At 45.0% G+C, this 24,128-nt stretch overlaps 6 protein-coding genes, 1 long non-coding RNA gene and 1 pseudogene across 9 annotated transcripts in view; 5 read left to right on the top strand and 3 right to left on the bottom strand.

The window, feature by feature from the left end:
* LOC145429266 (uncharacterized) overlaps positions 1-22,078 on the bottom strand; it is a 30,334-nt gene extending 8,256 nt beyond the window's left edge. The window contains exons 1-2 of one of the 2 annotated variants that reach the window (XR_013909504.1): positions 21,738-22,078; positions 20,690-21,659 (exon numbers count right to left, since the gene is read on the bottom strand). This is a non-coding gene — a long non-coding RNA (uncharacterized LOC145429266). Of the gene's footprint in view, positions 1-20,688; positions 21,660-21,737 lie in introns of those variants that run through there. The other variant, XR_013909505.1, reaches the window with a different exon arrangement.
* Positions 3,364-4,806, bottom strand: LOC113024553 (pre-mRNA-splicing factor SLU7 pseudogene; annotated as a pseudogene). Its single transcript, XR_013909367.1, has one exon. The product of XR_013909367.1 is annotated as a pre-mRNA-splicing factor SLU7 pseudogene (transcript).
* LOC145429326 (histone H3-like) lies at positions 5,138-5,560 on the top strand. Its single transcript, XM_080302586.1, has one exon. It carries the CDS (start codon positions 5,138-5,140, stop codon positions 5,558-5,560), a length of 423 nt encoding a protein of 140 aa, XP_080158712.1.
* LOC113024748 (histone H2B 1/2) lies at positions 7,879-10,331 on the top strand. Its single transcript, XM_080302531.1, has one exon. The coding sequence runs from the start codon at positions 8,646-8,648 to the stop codon at positions 9,018-9,020; it is 375 nt and encodes a 124-aa protein (XP_080158657.1). The 5' UTR covers positions 7,879-8,645; the 3' UTR covers positions 9,021-10,331.
* On the top strand, positions 11,354-12,947 carry LOC113024746 (histone H1-like). The gene has a single exon (XM_026172047.2). The coding sequence runs from the start codon at positions 11,798-11,800 to the stop codon at positions 12,440-12,442; it is 645 nt and encodes a 214-aa protein (XP_026027832.2). The 5' UTR covers positions 11,354-11,797; the 3' UTR covers positions 12,443-12,947.
* Positions 11,760-13,626, bottom strand: LOC113024747 (histone H2A). The gene has a single exon (XM_080302530.1). The coding sequence runs from the start codon at positions 13,624-13,626 to the stop codon at positions 13,240-13,242; it is 387 nt and encodes a 128-aa protein (XP_080158656.1). The 3' UTR covers positions 11,760-13,239.
* On the top strand, positions 13,557-15,337 carry LOC145429264 (histone H3). Its single transcript, XM_080302529.1, has one exon. It carries the CDS (start codon positions 13,968-13,970, stop codon positions 14,376-14,378), a length of 411 nt encoding a protein of 136 aa, XP_080158655.1. The 5' UTR covers positions 13,557-13,967; the 3' UTR covers positions 14,379-15,337.
* LOC113024750 (histone H4) lies at positions 16,660-18,618 on the top strand. The gene has a single exon (XM_080302532.1). The coding sequence runs from the start codon at positions 16,731-16,733 to the stop codon at positions 17,040-17,042; it is 312 nt and encodes a 103-aa protein (XP_080158658.1). The 5' UTR covers positions 16,660-16,730; the 3' UTR covers positions 17,043-18,618.
* Positions 22,079-24,128: the final 2,050 nt, after the last annotated feature.

The raw sequence follows: 24,128 nt of genomic DNA, 5'->3' as shown, positions 1-24,128 counted from the left end.
CCAGCGTAGTATTAAAAGAGGGAAACCCAGCGGAGTCCTCGCCTTCCTCCCCGCATTCCACGTCCTGATGCACTGAAGAAAGGGAGGGAGCGGCAGTCACTATTCCTTTGGCAGTTTACTTTATAAAAAGGATAAGTCAAAGACTTACCCGGGTGGGCAGAGCTCTCAACTCCGCCCGCCGCTTCCTCAAACTGCAATCGGCACCGCGGTCTCACTGCTTCTGTTCTCCCGCAGTGCACGAGCTGGCTCTTGTCGTTATTGCCACCAGACTGCCGCTACGCGTCCCTAGTCGCTGGTCATCTGCCTTTTTTTCCTCTGATCGTTTCCCCTTTCCAGTCGCTGGTAATCTCTCTTCCCAGTCGCTGGTCGTCTGCTCCATCTGATCATCTCTACTCTCTGATCGTCTGTGTCTTTCCTCTGTCTGTCTCGCATTCTCCGTGTTACATTTTTTGTTGAACACCGGCTCCAAACCTCTTATGTGTCCTTGAGCACTCTGTAAATTACCTTTTCTTTTCTCTCAGGTGTGTCCAATTAGTAAAAACGGGGGAAAAGGCGGAGTCTCTCCAGGACAATTTGCCGGCAACTAAAACATGCAAACTAAATAAAACACTGCACAAAAATATAACCAATGCATGCAATATAAAAAATAAATATGTACACTTCACATTAAAATACAGCACAGCAAAACAACGTCCGTCCTTCCCTGGATGACATCCGTATAGCGCTTTTCTAGTCCCTAAGGACCCCAAAGCGCTTCACACTACATTCAGTCATTCACCCATTCACACACACATTCACGATGGCAAGCTACATTGTAGCCACAGCTGCCCTGGGGCGCACTGACAGAGGCGAGGCTGCCGGACACTGGCGCCACCGGGCCCTCTGACCGCCACCAGTAGGCAAACACGGGGTTAGTATCTTGCCCAAGGATATTTGTCATGCAGCCAGGAGGCAGCCTGGGATCGAACCACCGACTTTCTGATTAGTGGCTGACCTGCTCTGCCACCTGAGCTACAGCCACCCTATATAGTATATACACTGGGTGAATGTGCAGTAGTAGCAGCAAGCAGGTGAATTCTGTACATTAATATGAATAGACATCTGACTATTTTACAGGATAGACAATATAAACATATTTAAAATTAAAGGAATTGAAATGTACATTGTGCCTTGGTTTAGTGTCTGGAAGAGAGTCCTGTCTCAGTCAATTATAGATGATGTGAGAGGGCGGGTGTGTGTGTTTAGGGCACGAATGGCTTGGGGATAGAAGCTCCTCTTGAGTCTCTCTGTCCTTGCCCGGAAGATGCGGAACCTTCTACCAGATTGCAGAAGTTGGAACAGTTTGTTGCCAGGATGGGACGGGTCCTTCAGTATCTGCTCTAGTCCGGCATCTCCTGGTGTAGGTGTCCTGAAGCGGGGGGAGAGCAATCCTGCAGCAGCGTTCTGCTGTACGGATCACTCTCTGGAGAGCTTTTTGGTCCTTCACACAGCTGTTCCCGAACCACGATGTCATGTTCTGTGTGAGGATGCTCTCCACAGCGCCTGTATAGAAAATCCTGAGGATCTTTGGAGAGACCCTGAACTTCCTCAGTTGTCGAAGGTGATACAGGCGCTGCCTAGCCTTTTTGGTCTGGACCTGAATGTGGGCAGCCCATGTCAGGTCTGAGGAGATGTGGACACCAAGATACTTGAAGGACTGCACCCTCTCCACTGGAGCTCCATTGATGATAATGGGCTTGTAGTCTCTGTGCTGACCCCTTCTGAAGTCCACCACCAGCTCCTTGGTCTTGCTGACGTTCAGCTGGAGGTGGTTGTCCTGGCACCACGATGCCAGATTCTTCACTTCATCCATGTAGGCCGCCTCATCGTTGTTGGAGATGGCACCCAACACCACTGTGTCGTCAGCAAACTTCACAATGGTGTTGGAGCCATGGGTGGCCACACAGTCTGAAGTGTAGAGGGAGTAGAGCAGTGGCGAGAGGACACATCCCTGAGGTGCTCCTGTGTTGATGGTGATGCTGTTGGAGAAGCACCTGCCCACCCTCACCACCTGAGTTCTGCCAGTGAGGAAGTCCAACACCCATGCACACAGACGGCTGTTAAGTCCCAGATCCCTCAGCTTTGTGAACAGTCTGCAGGGCACTATTGTGTTAAACGCTGAACTGTAATCAACAAACAGCATTCGCACATAGTTACCCTGTTTCTTGTCCACGTGGCTGAGAGTGGTGTGTAGGACGTGGGCGATGGCATCCTCTGTGGATCTGTTGGATCTGTAGGCGAACTGCAGCGGATCTGTGGTGTCTGGGATGGAGGAGGAGATGATGTTCTTCAGCAGCCTCTCAAACACCTTCATTACTACCGAGGTCAGTGCAACTGGCCGGTAATCGTTCAGAGATGAGGGTTTGCTGTTCTTGGGCACAGGGATGATGGTGGATCTTTTGAAGCATGTGGGGACCACAGACTTCGCCAGGGACTCGTTGAAGATGTAAGTGAACACACCTGCTAGCTGGTCAGCACAGAAGCGCAGCAGACGGCCGGTGATGCCATCTGGCCCCGCCGCTTTCCTTGTGTTCACTCTCCTCAGTGCCGCTCGGACGTCATGCTCCGCGATGCTGGTCACCGGTCTCTCGCTGATGACGTCACTGTCCTCGGTAGCCAGGCGGTAGATAGCATTAGCCGCCTGGTTAACCTCGAAACGGGCGTAGAACCGATTCAGCTCGTTGGTGAATGCAGAGTCGGCGTTGATCGGCGCAGTGTCCCTGGCTTTGTAGTCCGTAATGGTGCGTAGTCCGTGCCACATACTCCGTGGCATACTGTCGCCCAATAAGCCAATACTCCTGGGTGCTACACACTACAGTTTACGCTACACACCTACTTACTGGTTTTGTCGCATCAGTCTGTGTCTCTGAGTTAACTTGTGTTTCTCCCACAGCTCCGGACCGCTAAAAATGCGCGTGCTCTTAGTGAGCTCGTTCCCGGCTCGTAACCAGCGCGTTCTGCCGTCAAGGGCGATCATTGGTTAAATGTGATCATGTGACTGATGCAAGCCAGATCCTTTTATTTAGCAAAACTGTGATTACTAGTTAAATATTATTGTTGAGGGGCACAGACAGGACTCCGCACGCACACACACATACATAAAAAAAAATAAATAAGAATTTAAAAAAAAAAAGTTGCCTCAACAAAAGGGCACCTTGGGTACCCATCAGGAAAGGGGCGGGTGCTCAAGCCCCTCTAGCCCCCCCCCCCTCTGCACGTGCCTGCGCTGCACATAGTTGCCTTTGCGCAGCAGCCTGTGGACACAACCCACGGGGAACTGGAGCCCGGCACGGGATGAAGCTCTGGCTTTGCCTCTGGTTTTGCTTTTTTTTTTTTTCCAGGCAAATGGATTTTATTATAAAAAGAAATGCAGTTACGTTTCTCATGTTTCCTGTAAAGACTGAATTTGAAAGCTTTGAAAGTATTTAAATGTCTCCTGTTGAAGTGAAACACCTTTTTTATTGTTGTTCTACATTTTATGGACATGCAGCTTCAAAACAATGTGTTAACATTAACTTTTACAAAATACTGTACAGTTTCTCCAGCACTTCTTTCCAAAACACAAAACTTGAGTGAATGTGGGATTTTATATTTTACTGAGCAGCTGCTCTAGTAGAGTCGTTGGGGAGAGTTTAGGGGAATCTGCCAGGACTGAAAAGGTCACTGTCCCAAGAAGGAAGCCATGGGATCATCTGGCCTGCTGCGTTTCATGCGGAAGGCCTCCATCTCCTCCTCAGTGGGCGCCTTTACTTCAAACAAGCTGTTGTACGGCCTCTTCCTCTCATCCAGCTGCATTAGCATCTCCACCTGCTTCACCCGCTTTTCCTCTGCTTCTAGAGCCTTCTTCAGCTTTTCCTTCTTCTTCTCCTCATCCTCCGAATCACTGCTGTCGGAGTCGCGCTTCTTGTTCTTTTTGTTCTTCTTCTTCTCTTTCATCTTATCTTGATGCATTTCTAGCAGAGTCTTGGGCTGTTCCTCCTCCTGTGGCTCAGTTATTGCCTCTTCAAATGGAGTGCACTCTGAGTTGTTAATTCCAATTCCAGCTGATCCTGTGCAGTAACTCTGTTTGACCATGGAGTGGCAACACTTGTACCCCCAGAAGCCGTCTTTCCAGTAGGAACTCCAAATACAAGTGTGGTTGTTGATGAGCACGTCCTCCTCATATTTGGAGCGAGCGACAGCCTTTTCGAGTCCTTTCAGCACAGCGCCGTGACGCGAATACTCCACGTAGTCCTCCGTCTGGGCACACAGCAACTCCCGCGGTGGTGCATCCAAATGCTCCTGGCCTCCATACTTCTCCAGGATGCTCTCCCTCTGTTCTTCTTTGAAGTCCTCCTTCTTGACCTTGAAGGAACGATGTAGCAGCTCCAGTTTGGTGGGGTCAGCCTGCAGATGCACCTCGGAGCCTTTCTCATAAGCCTCCCAGGCAAACAATTGTGTTTGAGCCATGGAAATTGTGGCTCCACTGTAGCGAACAAAGTTGTCTCCAGCGTACCCCACTTCATCAGGGTTCTTGCCAGTGTTGGAGTACGGGTTCTCTCTCATTGCTCGCGTCTTTGGATCGTAGTACGCTGAATTTGGATCCAGATTTCTCAAGTATTTAGCTGTGTCTTCTCTGATACGCAGATTCCTGACAGTGATTCGTCTCTTGGAGTCAAAGTTCTGACCGGGCATGTCGATGTCATCTGCATATTTGTCTTCATCCTCATCTTCACTGTCATGCCAATCCTCTCTGGTCATCTTCTCGGTTTTGCCACGCCCACTCATTTTGAACCTTCTCTTTGCAGTGTCAACACTCAAAGGAAATGTGGCCCGATCGGCACCGAGCCTGGCTTTTATTTCCGCAGAGCGCGGGCGGCTTCGTCACACACGCAGACAGGCTCGCGGCAGCGCGCCTTTTCAAAGCACCTTCCTCCAATGAGCACACCTAGGCGGGGCGGTGCTACTCTGAGCGGTGCTGAGCACCACGTGGAGCCCCTCACCAATCACGAGCCGCAGCGGCACCGCGTCACGGCCAGTCACACACTTTAAGAGCGGCGAGTCTCCTCCGCTTGTTACATTTTCTGTTTTAAACGCAGGAAAGTTAAAGATAGAAAGAATGGCAAGAACCAAGCAGACCGCTCGCAAATCCACTGGCGGCAAAGCCCCCAGGAAGCAGCTGGCCACCAAGGCCGCTCGTAAGAGCGCCCCGGCCACCGGAGGCGTCAAGAAGCCTCACCGTTACAGGCCCGGCACCGTGGCTCTGCGCGAGATCCGCCGTTACCAGAAGTCCACCGAGCTGCTCATTCGCAAGCTGCCCTTCCAGCACCTGGTCCGTGAGATCGCTCAGGATTTCAAGACCGACTTGCGCTTCCAGAGCTCCGCTGTCATGGCTCTGCAGGAGGCCAGCGAGGCTTACCTGGTCGGACTCTTCGAGGACACCAACCTGTGCGCCATCCACGCCAAGAGGGTCACCATCATGCCCAAAGACATTCAGCTGGCTCGCCGCATCCGCGGAGAGAGGGCTTACAGTTTTTTCTGAATGCTTAAACCCTAACTGTGATTCCTGTAGCACAATTTCTAAAACTATTCAGACTTATAGCAAAACCACTCACTGAGTTTGCAAAACTAAAAGCACAAAAACTGCTTTGCATTCAGTTTGCAATTTTGTAACACACACTTTGCAAAACTGTAGGCACAATTCACTGCACAACACCCAATTACCAAATTTCCAACACACTCCTAGCAAAAGTATACACATGTATGGCTATCATTAACACTAATTTGCCAACTGTCTGGCACACTTTCACATGTGAAAACTGTTTTAGATAATTAGTCCACTTTGCAATCAGCCTAAGCACTATAAACAGGCCACAGGTAAGCTGTCTATGTGGAGTACAATGGAAGGAGCAGTAAGAGTAATATACACAGTGCAGAAATGCTTGCACTAAGTCGTGTACTTGCGCGCCACAGAATAAGAATGAAGCAAATTTACAGAGTTCCTTTCGAGAGAAACACAGAACGTGTAAAGCAACTGCGATATGACTACGTGCAGGTAAGCTAGTGTCATTGGTTCTGAATTTGGAGGTGCATACTGTAGTGCTGTGCATGGGCCTGATGTGTTGCATTTGTTTTGTCTTGTCCAGAGAGTGATGGAACTAGAAGCAGATGCAATGGGACATGAGCTACTTTTTGTAGATGAGGCCGGTTTTAACCTCAGTAAAACCAGGAGACGTGGCAGGAACATTATTGGACACCGTGCCATCATCAATGTCCCAGGACAACGTGGTGGTAACATAACCATGTGTACAGCTATAAGCCAAAATGGTGTTGTTCACCATCATGCAACCATAGGCCCATACAACACTGCACACATTATTGCATTCCTGGACACCTTGCATGACATGCTCACTGTTCAGAGACCAGAGCAGACCCGATATGTCATCATATGGGACAATGTTAGTTTCCATAGGGCTGCTTTGGTCCGCAACTGGTTTACAGACCAACCATCCTTCATGGCACTCAACCTCCCTCCATACTCTCCATTCTTGAATCCCATCGAGGAGTTCTTCTCTGCCTGGCGCTGGAAAGTGTATGACCGTCATCCTCATCAACAGGTAGCCCTTTTACAGGCAATGGAGGAGGCATGTGGAGATATTGACCAGGCATCATGTCAGGCCTGGATACAGCATTCAAGGAGATATTTTCCCCAGTGCCTTGGACTGGAGGATATCGCAGGCGACGTGGCCGGACCCAGAAAGACGACATGATGTAGGCTGATTGTCTGTGTGGTGTGTGTGTGGTGTTTTTTTTTTTTGTTTTTTTTTCCCCTTTTATTTGTGGAATTCCTATTTTGTGTTCTGACTTTGTCTTGGTTTTGATGAGTGTTAATAAACACCAATACTTGACGTTTGGATCCTTGTATGTTTACATGACACTATGACAAGGTGTGACCTCAAATTGACATCTGTACACAGAGAAAGCAAAAGCCAGATGTGTTTTGTATTCATACCATCAGTGTGCAGTTGGCGCATTGTGTGCTTAGTAGATGATGGCTTGTGTGTACTGTTTGATACGGAAACACCATTTTTACGAAGGTGTGAAGAGTTAATCTAGCTGTGTTTGCTTTTGCAAGAGAACTACAATGTTTTGATTATTGGGTGACAGGTTTTCTTATTTGTGTGAAGAGTTTTGCAAAATTAGCCAATAGTTACAATAAATGTGCTTACAGTTTTTACCGAATGCCTAAACACTAACTGTGATTCCTGTAGCACAATTTCTAAAACTATTCAGACTTATAGCAAAACCACTCACTGAGTGTGCAAAACTAAAAGCACAAAAACTGCTTTGCACTCAGTTTGCAATTTTGTAACACACACTTTGCAAAACTGTAGGCACAATTCACTGCACAACACTCAATTACCAAATTTCCAACACACTCCTAGCAAAAGTATACACATGTATGGCTATCATTAACACTAATTTGCCAACTGTCTGGCACACTTTCACATGTGAAAACTTTCTTAGATAATTCGTTCACTTTGCAATCAGCCTAAGCACTATAATACAGGTAGTAAGCTGTGTGTGCGGAGTACAATGGAGGGAGCAGAAAGAGTGAGAAGTAGAGGAGGCCGAGGATGAGGACGTGGAGGTGAAGAAGTAGGATGAAGAGGACGACAAGGACAAGGAGGAGCAAGAGGAAGACGAGGAGGGGGGAGAGGAAGCATGTTCACTGCAGACCACGTAACCCATATAGTCATTATGGCGATTGCAAATAATCCTATACTTGGAAATGAACACTTGTGTTTGTTTTGATGTGTTTGAATAAACAGCAGTACTTGAAGTTTGGATCCCTCTATGCTTATGGATCTATGACAGAAGTATGAGCTCAAACTGACATAGCCTACCTTGTGCACAGGGAAGGCAAACGCCAGATGTGTTTTGTATTCATACCATCAGTGTGCAGTTGGCGCATTGTGTGCTTAGTAGATGATGGCTTGTGTGTACTGTTTGATACGGAAACACCATTTTTACGAAGGTGTGAAGAGTTAATCTAGCTGTGTTTGCTTTTGCAAGAGAACTACAATGTTTTGATTATTGGGTGACAGGTTTTCTTATTTGTGTGAAGAGTTTTGCAAAATTAGCCAATAGTTACAAAAAATGTGCTTAAGCAATCAGAAAAAACTGTAAATGTCATCATCATCACTCTGAAAACGCCAGCATGGTGTGAAGATAACAAAGCTCACTGCCCCAAAGAAACACTGCTGCTGCTGAGGCCCAATTCACTACTGTAGACTGTAGTCACATCTTAAGCATTTTCTAGCTTTCAGTCTGTGTCTCCCTAAATCCTCCATATTTGCCATACAGAGCACTACATTTACTGCTCATTTAATACAAATGACCGTTCCAACAAATGAGGAAACGATCACACAGACCACTTCTTTGTTAGACGCGCGCCTGTTGTAGCACAATTCATAGATTTCCTCCAACGCAATGTCCGGCCCACTGTGCAGCTCAGCCAATGAGAGCCGAGGGCCTGCGCAGTGATATTAGCATACAGGCTGTATAAAAGGAGCTGCTCTCTGTTACACAGCTCATTCGTTGCTGCAGAGTATCGAAGGAACAAAATGCCTGAACCCGCAAAGTCCGCGCCCAAGAAGGGCTCTAAGAAAGCCGTGACCAAGACCGCCGGCAAGGGCGGCAAGAAGAAGAGAAAGACCAGGAAGGAGAGCTACGCCATCTACGTGTACAAGGTGCTGAAGCAGGTCCACCCCGACACCGGGATCTCCTCCAAGGCCATGAGCATCATGAACTCGTTTGTCAACGACATCTTCGAGCGCATCGCTGCCGAGGCCTCTCGCCTGGCCCACTACAACAAACGCTCCACCATAACGTCCAGGGAGATCCAGACCGCAGTGCGCCTGCTGCTCCCCGGTGAGCTGGCCAAGCACGCCGTGTCTGAGGGCACCAAGGCCGTCACCAAGTACACCAGCTCCAAGTAAACTGATCCTGCTGTCAGTCAACCCAACGGCTCTTTTCAGAGCCACCCACTCTGTCCTGAAGAGCATACGTTCTACCTTCAAACGTGCAGTTACTATGTTGCCAACTACTGCAATCGCGGAAATGCTTCTTTGTCACTAGGTGCTATTGATCCGCTACATTGACCCAGACTCAGGAAATGTCTTGTGTGTGTTGTGGAACGATGACAAAGTAACTACAAATACAACATTAATGCCACTTTATGTTTGACAGTCTTTCAGTGCATTTCAATGGCTCCCCTGTGGGCGGCGCCTCCGCTGCATTTCCTGCAGGACTGAGAGGAGGAGAGCCACCTCTGTCCCCAAAGCCACTCTGCTTTTTAACTCCAGCCCTTAAGACCATTTCACCACCTGTAAACATGAACTACTCTACACTCTTTTTGTGCTGCCACTTTATTCACTTTTAGTCACTTAGTTATTTATTCACCTATTCAGTCACTTTAATTTTAAAACTGTGTATATGCTGTGTATTTATTATCTCATTCTTATTGCCTGTTTATGCCCTGTCCTTGTCTTCAACGTCATGCTGCTCCATTGTATCTTATTTGCCCCTTGGGGATAAGGGCTGATTATTATATTATTTTTTTACATATATATTCTGATTTCCAAATACATTCAATACAAAGCAAATTCCAAAGAACAAATTGAAAACAGTACTGAACACAAATGTTGCTCTGGCCAGTTAACTCATTTTGACAGTTCCTTTACGGTGTGTGAAATGGAAGTGTTTTGTGTGTTGTTGTTTTTGTTTTTGTTTTTTCTCCTCTGATATCCAAAGTTTGTCATTTCACAAAAAATTTGCATAGCAGAATCCAAAGAAGCAGTAAACTTAAAATTTAGTATCAATTTGTCTGTATCGTTCTGATCTGGGGTTGCGCCGTTTTTCTTATGTTGTACATTTGCACTTTATGTGGTCCTGTGTTGATTGTCCTATGTAGCACCACGGTCTTGGAAGAACGCTGACTTGCTTCACTGTGTACTGTAGCACTGCACATGGTTGAAATAACAAAGCCACTTGACTTGATGTGCTCGTAAACACTATAATCACTAGTGATGTGCGATACCACTGATTTCCTTTCCGATCCGATAACGAGTAATATTCAGGGTGGTATCGACGATACTGATCCGATACGATACTTTGTACAAAAACGTATTTTATTTATTGTATCTCAAATTATAGCGTCATAATGATTACAGGACATAAGATTACTTGTTCTTATTACTTAATAATGCAGAGTTCATCATATAGAAATAAAAAAACTAAAGTTGTGCCTATTTGAATCTAATTCATAATTTGTTGGCTCCGTAGCCACCTTTCTGTATGCCTTTAGATAGTACAACTATTATAGCAAGTGCTATGAATAAGATATATCTATCTGCTTAGCACTTTTATTTTTTATGTTTAGTTAAGTGTTGTCTTACAGTGTGTTTTGCACTAAGTACCGAAGCAATTTCCTAATGTTGTAAACCTGCTCAACATTAGGAAATAAAACCCATTCTGATTCAGAGGTGAACTTTGGTCATCTCAGTCTCTCACTAAACGCTCTTCTGTGACTGGTCAAGCACACGATGGGAGGGTGGGAGGTATTGTGCAGCATTTTACTTATCTTGGACAACAATCTGTGGTTACATTTTTTTAGTGGGTGGAAGAATAATAGAATCCTCCAGAAAAAGGAGCACAGATATACTGGGCATAATTAAATGCACTGTACTAGATTAGACTGAGGTCGCTATCCAGGACATAAGATAAGCTTTATTAGTCCCAGAGCTGGGAAATTCACCTTGTTACAGCAGCAACGTGGACATAGCAGGATTAAATAAATGCCAAAAAAATAACAGCAATATTACTCTGATTAAATAAATGAAATAGATATAAAAATACGTTTGACTAGTAGCGACAAAAAGAGAATGTTTAATAGTGAGATGTTGGATGTTTTTTTAGCAGGTATTGAGTATTGCACATTGAGATACTTAGTGATCAGTTGGTGGATGTGTGTATTCACGTGTTCATTCGCTGTTGTTGTTTATAGTAGAGTCGGTAACTGTAGCTGGAAGGAAACGGACTGATGCAGACTAAGAGATCAGGGCCAAAGTGTGGAAGTGAGCTGCCGTAAGGTGACTAACTAATGGTGATTTCTGATATACAACAACGTGAGTGAAACTCGAGGCCGCTGTGCTTTGGTTAGAAGTGAGCAGCTCTCACAGACGTCTCGCTGCTCCGTGGGCGTCCAGCTGCATCGGTGTGTTTGCTGGGAGTTCGCGGCGTCACTTTGTCCCACAGCTGCGCTCACCAGATGCTGCTTTTAAGTCGGAGTGCGCGAACGAACATGTGTCTGAGCTGGAAAAGGGCTTTTCACGGAGCTGTGCTGCGGCTCCTTTGTTTTAGGAAAGAAAAGAGCGCAAAAAGCCGCCGAGCAGCGCTGAGCTCCGCACTGAGTCGCTGAGCTTTGGAGGCTCCACAAAGCAAGAGCAGAGAGCACCAGAGCCCGACACGAGGCCTGCCCGAGGAGACACGAGTCCGCTGTGGACTGCTCCACTGTCGGCCTGCAGTGCTGCTCACACACTCACTTTGAGCTCTTTGATCCCGAGACACGAAACACAAACGGAAGCATTGCGTGGCGCACGCGAGAGCGGCGCGCGCTACATTCACTCTCCACGGTTCTCATGGTGCGTTTAAGTGCAGTGTGACGCTTCCGAGTTGCCATCACTGCACCGTGACTCGATCAGAAGGAAAGAGGAAAATGTCAGAGGAAGCACCCGCACCTGCTGCTGCCGCCGCCCCGGCCAAGGCGGCCAAGAAGAAGACGACGGCTTCCAAGCCGAAGAAGGTGGGCCTCAGCGTGGGCGAGTTGATCGTGAAAGCCGTGGCCGCTTCCAAGGAGCGCAGCGGCGTGTCCACAGCCGCTCTCAAGAAGGCTCTGGCTGCCGGAGGCTACGATGTGGACAAGAACAAGGCCCGCGTCAAGACCGCCATCAAGAGCCTGGTGGCCAAGGGTACTCTGGTGCAGACCAAGGGCACCGGGGCCTCCGGATCCTTCAAGATGAACAAGAAGGCTACCGAGAGCAAAGCCAAGAAGCCCGCAAAGAAAGCTGCTCCCAAAGCCAAGAAGCCCGCCCCTGCCAAAGCCAAGAAGCCGGCAGCAGCCGCTAAAAAGTCCCCCAAGAAGCCAGCGGCAGCCAAGAAGCCCGCAGCAGCTAAGAAGTCCCCCAAGAAGGCCAAGAAGCCCGCTGTGGCGGCCAAAAAGCCCAGCAAGAGCCCCAAGAAGGCGGCAGCCAAGAGCCCCAAGAAGGTCACCAAGAAGCCTCCCGCAGCCAAGAAAGCCCCCGCCAAGAAGGCCGCCAAGCCCAAAGCCAAGAAGGCGGCCACAGCAGCCAAGAAGAAGTGAGCTGCCAACACTCTCGCACTCAACAACGGCTCTTCTCAGAGCCACCACAGCAACACGCCAGAGCTCCTTCCTCACAATCACGCAACATTCTCTTATTCACAATAATAGCATTATTGTCAAAGCAAGATAAGATACTTTTTGGGTTTGTTTTTTTCTCATAACACTTGCAGCTTGTATTACTATCATGGCTCACATTTCACAATCAGAAAGTGAACAGAGCAGGAGGGACAGAGCCAGGGACAAAGTTTATTCATGCAGGTCCATATGACAGAGAATATGCATCTTTTTATTTTCATATTATAATTTCTATTTAATTGTGTTGTGGTTTGCAGTGTTTTGTGTTGTTTCACTTTAAATTTGTAAAAGGAAAAAGCTGAAAATTTAAATAGTTAAAAGTTGAAATGTGAATAGTTGGATTTTATTATAGTTGATTTATTACATTTCATGTGGAGTGAATAAATAAAAGTATATTTACGGTGGCCCCTACAGACAAAACACGTAAAAACTCCAAAACACCTACAAAAGACAACACAAGTGCTCCAGGATGCTAGGGGCACTTTTGTTGAACTATTTTTACATTAGTAATTCATTGTGCATAATTTTATATTGTTAATAATAAATTAAAACAACCTGAAGATCTGGTTGGGAGGCGAAAGACCCCCCCCCCCCACACACACACGAGAATAAGGTAATACTACATTTCCATATACACGAGGATGTTTGCTCAGAAAGAAGTGTGTGGCTCTGAAAAGAGCCTTTGTTTATCGGTTTCGTGCGTGAAGCAGAGGCTTTGGCATTTACTTGGCCTTGACAGGCTTCTCGGTCTTCTTGGGCAGCAGCACGGCCTGGATGTTGGGCAGCACACCACCCTGGGCGATGGTGACTCCGCCAAGGAGCTTGTTGAGCTCCTCGTCGTTGCGCACAGCCAGCTGCAGGTGACGTGGGATGATACGAGTCTTCTTGTTGTCGCGGGCTGCGTTGCCAGCCAGCTCGAGGATCTCAGCGGTCAGGTACTCGAGCACAGCTGCCAGGTAGACGGGGGCGCCGGCACCCACGCGCTGCGCATAGTTGCCTTTGCGCAGCAGTCTGTGGACACGACCCACGGGGAACTGGAGCCCGGCACGGGATGAACGGGTCTTAGCCTTAGCTCTGGCTTTGCCTCCGGTTTTGCCACGCCCACTCATTTTGAACCTTCTCTTCGCAGTGTCAACACTCAAAGGAAATGTGGCCCGATCGGCGCCGAGCCTGGCTTATATTTCCGCAGAGCGCGGGCGGCTTCGTCACACACCAATCGCAGACAGGCTCGCGGCAGCGCGCCTTTTCAAAGCACCTTCCTCCAATGAGCAGCGCACACTTAGGCGGGGCGGGGCTCCTCTGAGCGGTGCTCAGCATCACGCGGAGCCCCTCACCAATCACGAGCCGCAGCGGCACCGCGTCACAGCCAGTCACACACTTTAAGAGCGGCGAGTCTCCTCCGCTTGTTACATTTTCTGTTTTAAACGCAGGAAAGTTAAAGAGAGAAAGAATGGCAAGAACCAAGCAGACCGCTCGCAAATCCACTGGCGGCAAAGCCCCCAGGAAGCAGCTGGCCACCAAGGCCGCTCGTAAGAGCGCCCCGGCCACCGGAGGCGTCAAGAAGCCTCACCGTTACAGGCCCGGCACCGTGGCTCTGCGCGAGATCCGCCGTTACCAGAAGTCCACCGAGCTGCTCATTCGCAAGCTGCCCTTCCAGCGCCTGGTCCGCGAGATCGCTCAGGATTTCAAGACCGACTTGCGCTTCCAGAGCTCAGCTGTCATGGCTCTGCAGGAGGCCAGCGAGGCTTACCTGGTCGGACTCTTCGAGGACACCAACCTGTGCGCCATCCACGCCAAGAGGGTCACCATCATGCCCAAAGACATTCAGCTGGCTCGCCGCATCCGCGGAGAGAGGGCTTAAGCTGTCTGCACGCCCTCCTACAAACAACGGCTCTTTTCAGAGCCAACACACTCACACAGAGAGCGCGCTCCTTTCTTACAATAACATTAACCTCATACAAGACAGTACAAGACAGTTTTTTTTTATATAATAGAAGCCATATGCTTGGCATGAAGGTGGCATCCAGTAACTTGATCTAAGCACCAGTACTTCCAATTCTTTCCTGCTACACATAAGTTTACATTACTTACAGTAGAAGAAGACTGTGACACCCCTGCTCTAAAGTACCTTTAGAGTTGTTTAAATTGGCTATAAACTATGAATGTACATAACAATAAGCCTAACATGGATCAGATATTTTTCACAGTTCATGTTCAGTTCACAGGTGCATATTTTTTTTTTCACTCCCCAAAGATGTATAAAAAACTAACAATTTAACACAATTCTTTGAACTAACTTTGAGCATGGAAACACAGCATCGTCATGTTCCGCTGGCGTTGATCCAATACCTAGGCCACATCGCTGATGTTGCATTGAAGCTGACTTTTGGGAACTCTGTTAAACTAATCTCACTGCACAAACTGTCTTCAGACTTTGACACTAACATTGATAACATACAGAAAAATTATACTGTGAAGCTGTCCAGATCAGTCCAGTCAAGTAGAGATCATAGATATAGCGCCCCAGAGAATGACTCGCTGCCACTTTCAAGTCAGAAAATATAGTATTGACATTCTGAATAATCTGTTGCGATCATCTGTGAATGCTATTGCATGTACTAAAGCCACTTCTAAAACTACATTGATTCTGGAAGTATGGAAGTTCTGGTATTCAGAGTTTCAAGGTAAAACCTCATTAACAACCTATTTGATCTGGGGACAACTAATAATATTTCATGGCATGACCTTCCCCCCTTTTCTGGCTCTGTTGGAGGCACCACTGGTTATTGGCCTTTAATAAAGATATTAACTGGATATAAACTGTTGGATTGTCTCTGTGACACATGTAGTACTCAATCTCATATCGTGTACAGTACACAGCTACTTATGGGGCGCCGTTTGTAAAGTGAAACATGCTGAAATTAACGGCAACATTTTTCCACATTTCGCTCAAAACCTTACAAAAACATATTTTTTCGAGTAATTTTTACAACATTTAGTAAAATATTTGTAACTTTTCATCAAATGTTAAATATTAAATCTAAATATATTTAAATCTAAATGTTAAATGTTAAATCTAAATATTATATTTAAATCTAAATGTTAAATCTTAATCTAAATGTTAAATGTTAAACCTAAATGTTTAGGCTAATATGCAAATTTATTGTACGGATCAACGGAAATACCAAAATAAAAGCTTCCCGAAAACCTCCGGTGCAACATTGTGTCTGTTCTCCTCCTCACTTCTCCCCGCCATGTGCTGCTTCACTTCTTGCCTACGAGCATGTCCAGCGATTTTGCTGGACATGTGTTGCAGCGATTGTGAAGTGGAGACTGCAGCTGCTAAGAGTGCACTACTGCTGAACCTTTGGATGGCCGACAAAACGGATCTTCCGATGTTTTCAGCTAAATCGCCGGACGTGCTTTCTCATGGTCGGGTTATGGCTGAATTCCAGTGGAATGACGGTCCCGCCATAATAGACGTTCCAGCCATGTGTTCCAGCCCTAAACCTAACCTTATCCCTAACTATAACCTTATTCATAACCTTTACTAGCAGTTAAATGACGTAAAATAGTGTTTTCCAAATCGATCTTTAGAAAATGAACGAACATGTGTAGATTGAGCTCTCCTTTTTCCGATGCTATAATTTAGGAACGTGTTGGGTACCCAAAAGCATAACATGTTGACAATTTGTCACCTAGAGAAAATTATTACGCTTTGGGAGTGAGAACGTGTCTGACCACTACCGGCACACTTTTGCACTGGAGGTTTTCAGAAAGCTTTTATTTTGGTATTTCCGCGGATCCGTGCAATAAATTTGCATGTTAGCCTAAACATTTAGATTTAACATTTAGATTTAAATATAATATTTAGATTTAACATTTAGATTGAATATTTAACATTTAGATTTAACATTTAAAATTCTGTTTTAAATATGAAAAGTTACAAATATTTTACTAAATGTTGTAAAAAATTACTTGTTTTTGAGCTAAATGTGGAAAAATGTTGCCGTTAATTTCAGCATGTTTCACTTTACAAACGGCGCCCCATAGCTACTGCACCCCAGGCACAGTCATGCTGTTCCTCGTTTCCGCCAAAGGCCAGTAGATGGCCGTAGTTTCAAGCACTCCTGTTTTCTTTTACGTCCTCAAATCAGATGTAAATTCAGGAGTCCGTCAAGCAACGACTCACATTTGTTTCTGAACAGCCAAAATGAGTGGAAGAGGAAAGGGAGGTAAAGGACTCGGCAAAGGAGGCGCAAAGCGTCACCGTAAGGTGCTTCGTGATAACATCCAGGGCATCACTAAGCCAGCTATCCGCCGCCTGGCTCGCCGTGGTGGTGTGAAGCGTATTTCTGGTCTGATCTACGAGGAGACCCGTGGCGTGTTGAAGGTGTTTCTGGAGAACGTCATCCGCGACGCCGTCACCTACACCGAGCACGCCAAGAGAAAGACCGTCACCGCCATGGATGTGGTGTACGCTCTCAAGAGACAGGGCCGCACTCTGTACGGCTTTGGTGGTTAAGCTTACTGCACTGACGACAACAACAACTGCAACAAAGGTCCTTTTCAGGGCCACCCATCTCCTCTGTAGAGCTGATCCTATCTCTTTTGTTTGTCTAGTCAAGTTCTATCAAACTTCTTTTCATATAAATGGTCAATCTGACTTGGAACCCGTATTGGAAAAGCTTTTGATGTGTGATACAGCTCTGCAGTAGTTGCGGTAGGTGGGGTTTTTTCTTGTTTTTTTTTTTTATTAATTTTTTTTTTTTAAGTGGGCCATATACTGACCGTAGTGTTGAGGCAGACATGACACCGTATTCTCAGGTTACTGTCGCCGCTTTATTCTCTGCGCAACGTCTCCCTCGTCTGGCTTCCACGTGACCTGCATCCAAAGCAGCAACTATTCATGACATGCAGCACACTCAAATTCTGAATGTGTTTGCAACTTATTTTTGTCAAGAACTTCACTGCAGAAAGCTCAATGTACCACGTGGGTAACAAATATTTAGTATTAAAGGAAGGAGATGGTAATTATAAATTAAATATTCTCCAAGATAATACAAAAAATATCTATAAAAAAATTAATGAAACCAAAAATGAAGGTGTAATTCAATATAAGTATGCAAATGAAGATGAAAACCTTTCAATAGTTAAAAATATACAAGACAAATTATTATCTGAAAGCATAAGAGACGTGGTATGGCTCATCTCGCTCGGGCGCCTCCCTGTGAGAGCGGTGGTACAATGGAGTTGCTTTGTTACCACCATGAAATGTCCTATGACAGACTGTGATGAAGATGAGACCCTAGAACATCTTCTATTGGATTGTTATAGGACAACTGAGATCAGGCAGAAGATGACAGAGATTGGCTATGATGTGGATGTTAATATTAAAGCAGTTAAATATGGTTTGTTTATAGAAAAAATGTGTGACGACAAAAGGAGACTCTTTTGGTTAGTAATGTGTGTAATAAATACACATATTTGGAAAACTCGTGCCAAAGGAGTACTTGAACAAAAGATGATAAGTAGTGATGTGGTGAGTAAACATATCATTACAGACCTGCGGAGAAGACGAACAATGGACCTGAAACTTGGGAAAGTTTTCCCCTGGAACGAATTAAAACTGTAAGTCTTGTGAACGTTGTGTGGACTCAGATGCTAGATTTTCCTCGTTTCTCCTTTTTGTATGTGCTCATGGTTTTGTATATGTAATTGTATGTGTATGTGCATTTTATATGTAAACTTGTTTACTTTAAATAAAGTGTAATTATATACAGGCTTCTTCAAAAGATTACTGCCATAAAGATGACTTCTGCCTGAGGCTCCAATGACTCAACCAGCAGTGCGAGAGCAGCCCCTCTGTCCGTTTCAGTGTACAGTGAAGTGGACTGTTGCGATAGGTCAGAAGAAGCCTGCGCTAATTTAATGAATGCTACCTTTTCAGACAGTCTCTTATTTAAATACTTACGTTTGAACTTACTGAAAACAGTTTCTAGCCTTGACAATTCTGATGACACGAACTCTGAGAAAGATTAAAAACTGGTGCAAAACAGATGGGAACCTGTGATTATCAACATTAAAAACACTTCTTTTCATTTTGTTGTACATTGCACTGAATTAAGCCTGTCGAGCAGCTGAAACAGTTCTAGGGAATGTGCTAATTATCCAAACCTCTTTATGATTCAACAGTTTTTATTCATTAACAGCACAAAGTGAAAAACAAACAGAATCCCATACATTTCAAATCATTACGTACATTTACAGATACATATTGTAATGATCAGCAGCTGTTGCTGTAAATTAATGTAGTTTCATGCCATACCACAAGGTGGCCCTATCTGTTAACATGGGCATGCGAGCTAAGAAGCGGTGAGATACTCTTGTTCTTCCGGCTGGCTAAGATTGAATAATAAAAGTACGTTGTAGATCATAAAAGGACCCCTTCTTCATAAATAAGGAGACAAACAAAACACATATATGGGAAAAGGAGGAGAGAAAGACACCCCCCCCCCCCACCTGAGTGAAAACCCCCCACAGATTTCAAAAAATAAGAGACAAAAGTGAACTCCCATCCTTTGTGCTGACTTCCAATTTACCTGGAGGCACACTAAAGACAACTGGCCCCTCTCAACAATTGGGACAATTCATCTGGCAAATAAAAAAGCAAGGGAGACCAAACTTTGAGGAACTAATCGTACGGTTAAGGAGTAACTTTGGTTCTCTTAGTTCTCTTAGTGAGAGACTATTTCTCCACACCGTTACATATTCCATATGTGGCGTGTGGATATTTCTTTAAGACCCCCCGGCACGCCCGGCTACGCCCCACAGCTCACATATAGAACAGCTGTGCAGACGTGACACCGGTGATTGTTTGATCTCCACTTGTGTTGTGTGTATGTGTGAATCCCTTGAGACACATTCACAACAATTTCTGCTGATGCAAAAACAGCCTTAAACTAAAAGTGTTAAATTACACACACAGCTTGGAAGTCCCGCTGCAAGTTCAGCAGGCACACGGATTTCCTCACTATACAACGCCGCTACAAACTCCTAGATATTTGAGAAAGTTAAATTACAGTCGGTTAGTGATGTGTCCTGTGTGTCAAAGCTTCGATACCTGTGTCGGGTGTCGCTACCCGATCCGTACCAGAAACCCGATCGGAAAAAGGATCCTGGTGTTATTTGTCTCTCAGAAACAGTTCATAACTTCCCTTCAACTCATTCATGTCACCTAAAAGGTAAACCTGTTTCTCCATCACCTGTTCAGCTCTGATGATTCAGTAAGGACATCTCCTGGTTTCATCCTCATGTTTCCCTCTCACCACATATTCAAACCGACATCATGACCAGCAGCTTTACAGCTGTGGCTCCAGCAAACATCAGCTGATACTAGAAATTAATATTAAATAAATTCTAACAACAGCTGATCAAGCTTAAACGTGCTGCTGTTTAGCGCTACATCCGCTGGTTTCCTCTTTCTGGTGCAAAGTGGGCGATAAACAAACGAGAGAAAAGCCGATCAGCTGATCATTGATCAGTTTCATGATTGAAGTAGCAACAGGAGAGGGAGGGGGGAGAGAATGAGAGAAGAAGAGGCAGCTGTGCAGCGTAAAGACGCAGAGTAACTCCAGCTTTGTATCTTTTTCATTGTAGCTGAAGTACGGGACAAACTGCATTCCTTTTCACCTCAATACGAAACGCGTAATATTTTCTCTGAATACGAGACCATTCCGTTTTTTACGGGATGGTTGGCAACTCTAATAATTAACCTTATGAACAAAATAAAGTTCTACATCAGTAACATCATAGCACCCACCCAGCTGTATAGAAACTCCGTCATGCTAGCTAGTAGCAGTACGATACATTGTCCCAAACTTTATCAGACATTTTATTTAATGTCGTCAGCAACTCTCTTAGCTTTTTTCATTTTCATCTTATAACAGACAACAGACTCTTCTACACTGGCCCCAGTATGCAGTGCATGCGCCTGGTAGTCATGTCAGAGGTAGAGATGGACTGATCCGATATTACGTATCGGTATCGGTCCGATACTGACCTAAATTACTGGATCGGATATCGGAGAAAAATAAAAAATGTAATCCGATCCATTAAATATCACGAAAGCACCTCACAAAACTTGCAACAAGCCGTAACTCGCCTCAGAACTAGGGATGGGTATTGATAAGATTTTAACGATTCCGATTCCATTTTCGATTCTGTTTAACGATTCGATTCTTTATCGATTCTCTTATCGATTCTTTTTTTTTTTTTAAAAAAGGAGAACACTAAGGTCGATTAGCTCAGAGCTTTGTTTTATATCTTCTCTTTGAACAAGATAGAAATTTAGGAGTAACATGGCCTTACAAACCCAACAGTGAGATCTTGAGAGATCCAGCCTACGGCTCTTCAATGGGGTGTCACAGGGTCCCCAGGAAAAAAAAATTGTAAATGTAAAATAATAAAATAAATATTCTTGTGAGACATATCACATATTGACGGGGTCGGGTTATGTTAAAAAGTATAAATTGTTATACTTTGTTCATTGGTTCAAAGGTACCCCACACTTCTTTTTTTGTTTGCTTGTTTGTTCTGGTGTATTTTTCATTTGAACTGTTACTCTGCCAGAGTACTCATATTTACAAGATGGCATTGAACGCCCCATTGGTGTATCAGGAAAACTATTTTGTACGTATGTTCCTTGAAGGGGATTGAAGTTGTTCTTTTTTCCACCGCAGCGAAGGGCTAGGAGTAGGAGAGGAGCTGCTGTATGTTTTTGTTATCGAATCGATCTGATTGTGAAATAAAGCATATGCAGTGAGAAAGCAACTCCAGGAGTCATCCCTGCCTTAAAGCTGCAACATTCTTCTGTAGCAATAACAAAGTATAACATAAATTGTTCTGTGGCAATTACACAAGAATATCCAGTAATGTCCCTGCCTACAATTAAACACATTCACTTACCAAAAATCGGGGGCATCTGCTGTGGCAAATGGGTGCAAGCCTTTGACCACAAACTTAGACACTGCTCGGTGACGTTTGTCTATCCTGGCCTGAAAGGAGACACTACCGGTAGACTGCAGCGAGAACTACCAGCGAGCGCCAGCCAGACTCTGTCTGTCTCTCTCATCATGGTCACCTACATGTACAGTAATGGCAGGTCTTGTAATAAGGCAGATTGCGCTAACATAATATGCACTGTTAGTTGATTATTTACCTGCCGCATTAACGGGAGAGGACGTGCAAACGTTAGCGCTGCTGCTGGGTTGAGAGTCACGAGTCCGGAGCGGAATTAAAAACGCGTGTCATCGCGTGTTTTGTGAGCAAATGCTTTTGCATATTCGTAGTGTTTCCTCCCTTAAATGAAATATCTACTTTGCAAGTTGCCCTGTTGTCATCGGTTCTCATAAAGTATAATCAAACTTTTGAGCGTTTGAGCCGCTTAGGCGCCGTGTTTCCTGCCAGGTAAATGACGCTCCGCAACGTGGTGACGTCATTCCGGGCGACTGGAATCGATAAGGGAATCGTTTGCAAAAATGGCAAACGATTCCAAGGAATTGAAACAGTGGGAACCGGCTCTCAACAAGAACCGGTTTTCGATACCCATCCCTACTCAGAACGTTAGCATGTCGGAGCAGTATGCATCACGTGATAGAGCGGCTGTGGCATGCGGGACCTGTCGGTGGTCTGGATAGCACGTGGAGCTTCGCTAGCAACCCGGCATTTCATTTCCGACAAAGTTATCCCCGAGAGAAGTAAAGCAAGTGTGTAAGTCCATCTCTGAATTTAAAGCATTCCTGCGTTAAGCTTAACAAGCGACTGCCTCTTCTTGCTGCTACTTCAATCATGAAACTGGTTAATGATCAGCTGATCGGCTTTTCTGTCGGGAGTCCGTCTCTCTTGTTTGTTTTTGGCCCACTTTGCACCAGAAAGAGGAAACCAGCGGCTGAACAACAGCAGCACGTTTAAGCTTGATAAGCTGTTGTTAGAATTTATTTACAGTTTTTTCTGATTGCTTAAGCACATTTTTTGTAACTATTGGCTAATTTTGCAAAACTCTTCACACAAATAAGAAAACCTGTCACCCAATAATCAAAACATTGTAGTTCTCTTGCAAAAGCAAACACAGCTAGATTAACTCTTCACACCTTCGTAAAAATGGTGTTTCCGTATCAAACAGTACACACAAGCCATCATCTACTAAGCACACAATGCGCCAACTGCACACTGATGGTATGAATACAAAACACATCTGGCTTTTGCTTTCTCTGTGCACAAGGTAGGCTATGTCAGTTTGAGCTCATACTTCTGTCATAGATCCATAAGCATAGAGGGATCCAAACTTCAAGTACTGGTGTTTATTCAAACACATCAAAACAAACACAAGTGTTTATTTCCAAGTATAGGATTATTTGCAATCGCCATAATGACTATATGGGTTACTTGGTCTGCAGTGAACATGCTTCCTCTGCCCCAGCATCTGGTCATCTAGCAATTCTGTAAAGTAACAATTTCAGTATTTTTACATCAGTGGTATTGGTGTGTTTCTCATTGGCATATGGCAGTGCTACAAATCTTTGTGCGAAGTGACTGTACTAACCGATTCTCATTTCAAGATGTCCTTATGGTACTTGCTACAGTGTAGCGGCTCGAGTTAGGCTGGACCCGTTGGCCAGCTACCCTCAGGGTCATTACATGGTCCACTATTGTAGCTCTGATGTCATCAGCAATTCTATTTCTTACTCTTCCTACCCTTCCTCTCCGCCCTCCTCATCTTCCTCTCCTCCCTCCTCGTCTTCCTCTTGCTCCTCCTTGTCCTTGTCGTCCTCTTCATCCTACTTCTTCACCTCCACGTCCTCTTCCTCGGCCTCCTCTACTTCTCACTCTTTCTGCTCCCTCCATTGTACTCCGCACACACAGCTTACCTGTATTATAGTGCTTAGGCTGATTGCAAAGTGAACTAATTATCTAAAAGAGTTTTCACATGTGAAAGTGTGCCAGACAGTTGGCAAATTAGTGTTAATGATAGCCATACATGTGTATACTTTTGCTAGGAGTGTGTTGGAAATTTGGTAATTGAGTGTTGTGCAGTGAATTGTGCCTACAGTTTTGCAAAGTGTGTGTTACAAAATTGCAAACTGAGTGCAAAGCAGTTTTTGTGCTTTTAGTTTTGCAAACTCAGTGAGTGGTTTTGCTATAAGTCTGAATAGTTTTAGAGATTGTGCTACAGGAATCACAGTTAGGGTTTAAGCATTCAGAAAAAACTGTAATATTACTTTCTACTCGAGGATCTTTTTCTACATAGCTGACGGCTGGTAACTGTGCAGGGGCGGATCTAGCAAAGTTTAGCCAGGGGGGCCGATAGGGCATTAACAGGGAAAAGGGGGCACAAAGACATACTTTTCTTTCTTATTCTCATTTAAAAGCTTTTAATAAATAATTATCTGACACCCAAAGTTTTAATTTGATGTAAAATGAATACAAGTCAATTACTGTATATAGTGACTATTAAGTCTAATATATATACCCTAGTAAGCTAAACATTTTTTTTTGCATACAGGTATAACAGAATAGCTTTAGTGTAGTTGTTGTTTTAAACTTGAGTATG

Source organism: Astatotilapia calliptera, chromosome 6 (assembly GCF_964374335.1).
Source record: "Astatotilapia calliptera chromosome 6, fAstCal68.1, whole genome shotgun sequence".
Classification (NCBI taxonomy): domain Eukaryota; kingdom Metazoa; phylum Chordata; class Actinopteri; order Cichliformes; family Cichlidae; genus Astatotilapia; species Astatotilapia calliptera.
This window is presented reverse-complemented; position numbering and strand designations above follow the sequence as displayed.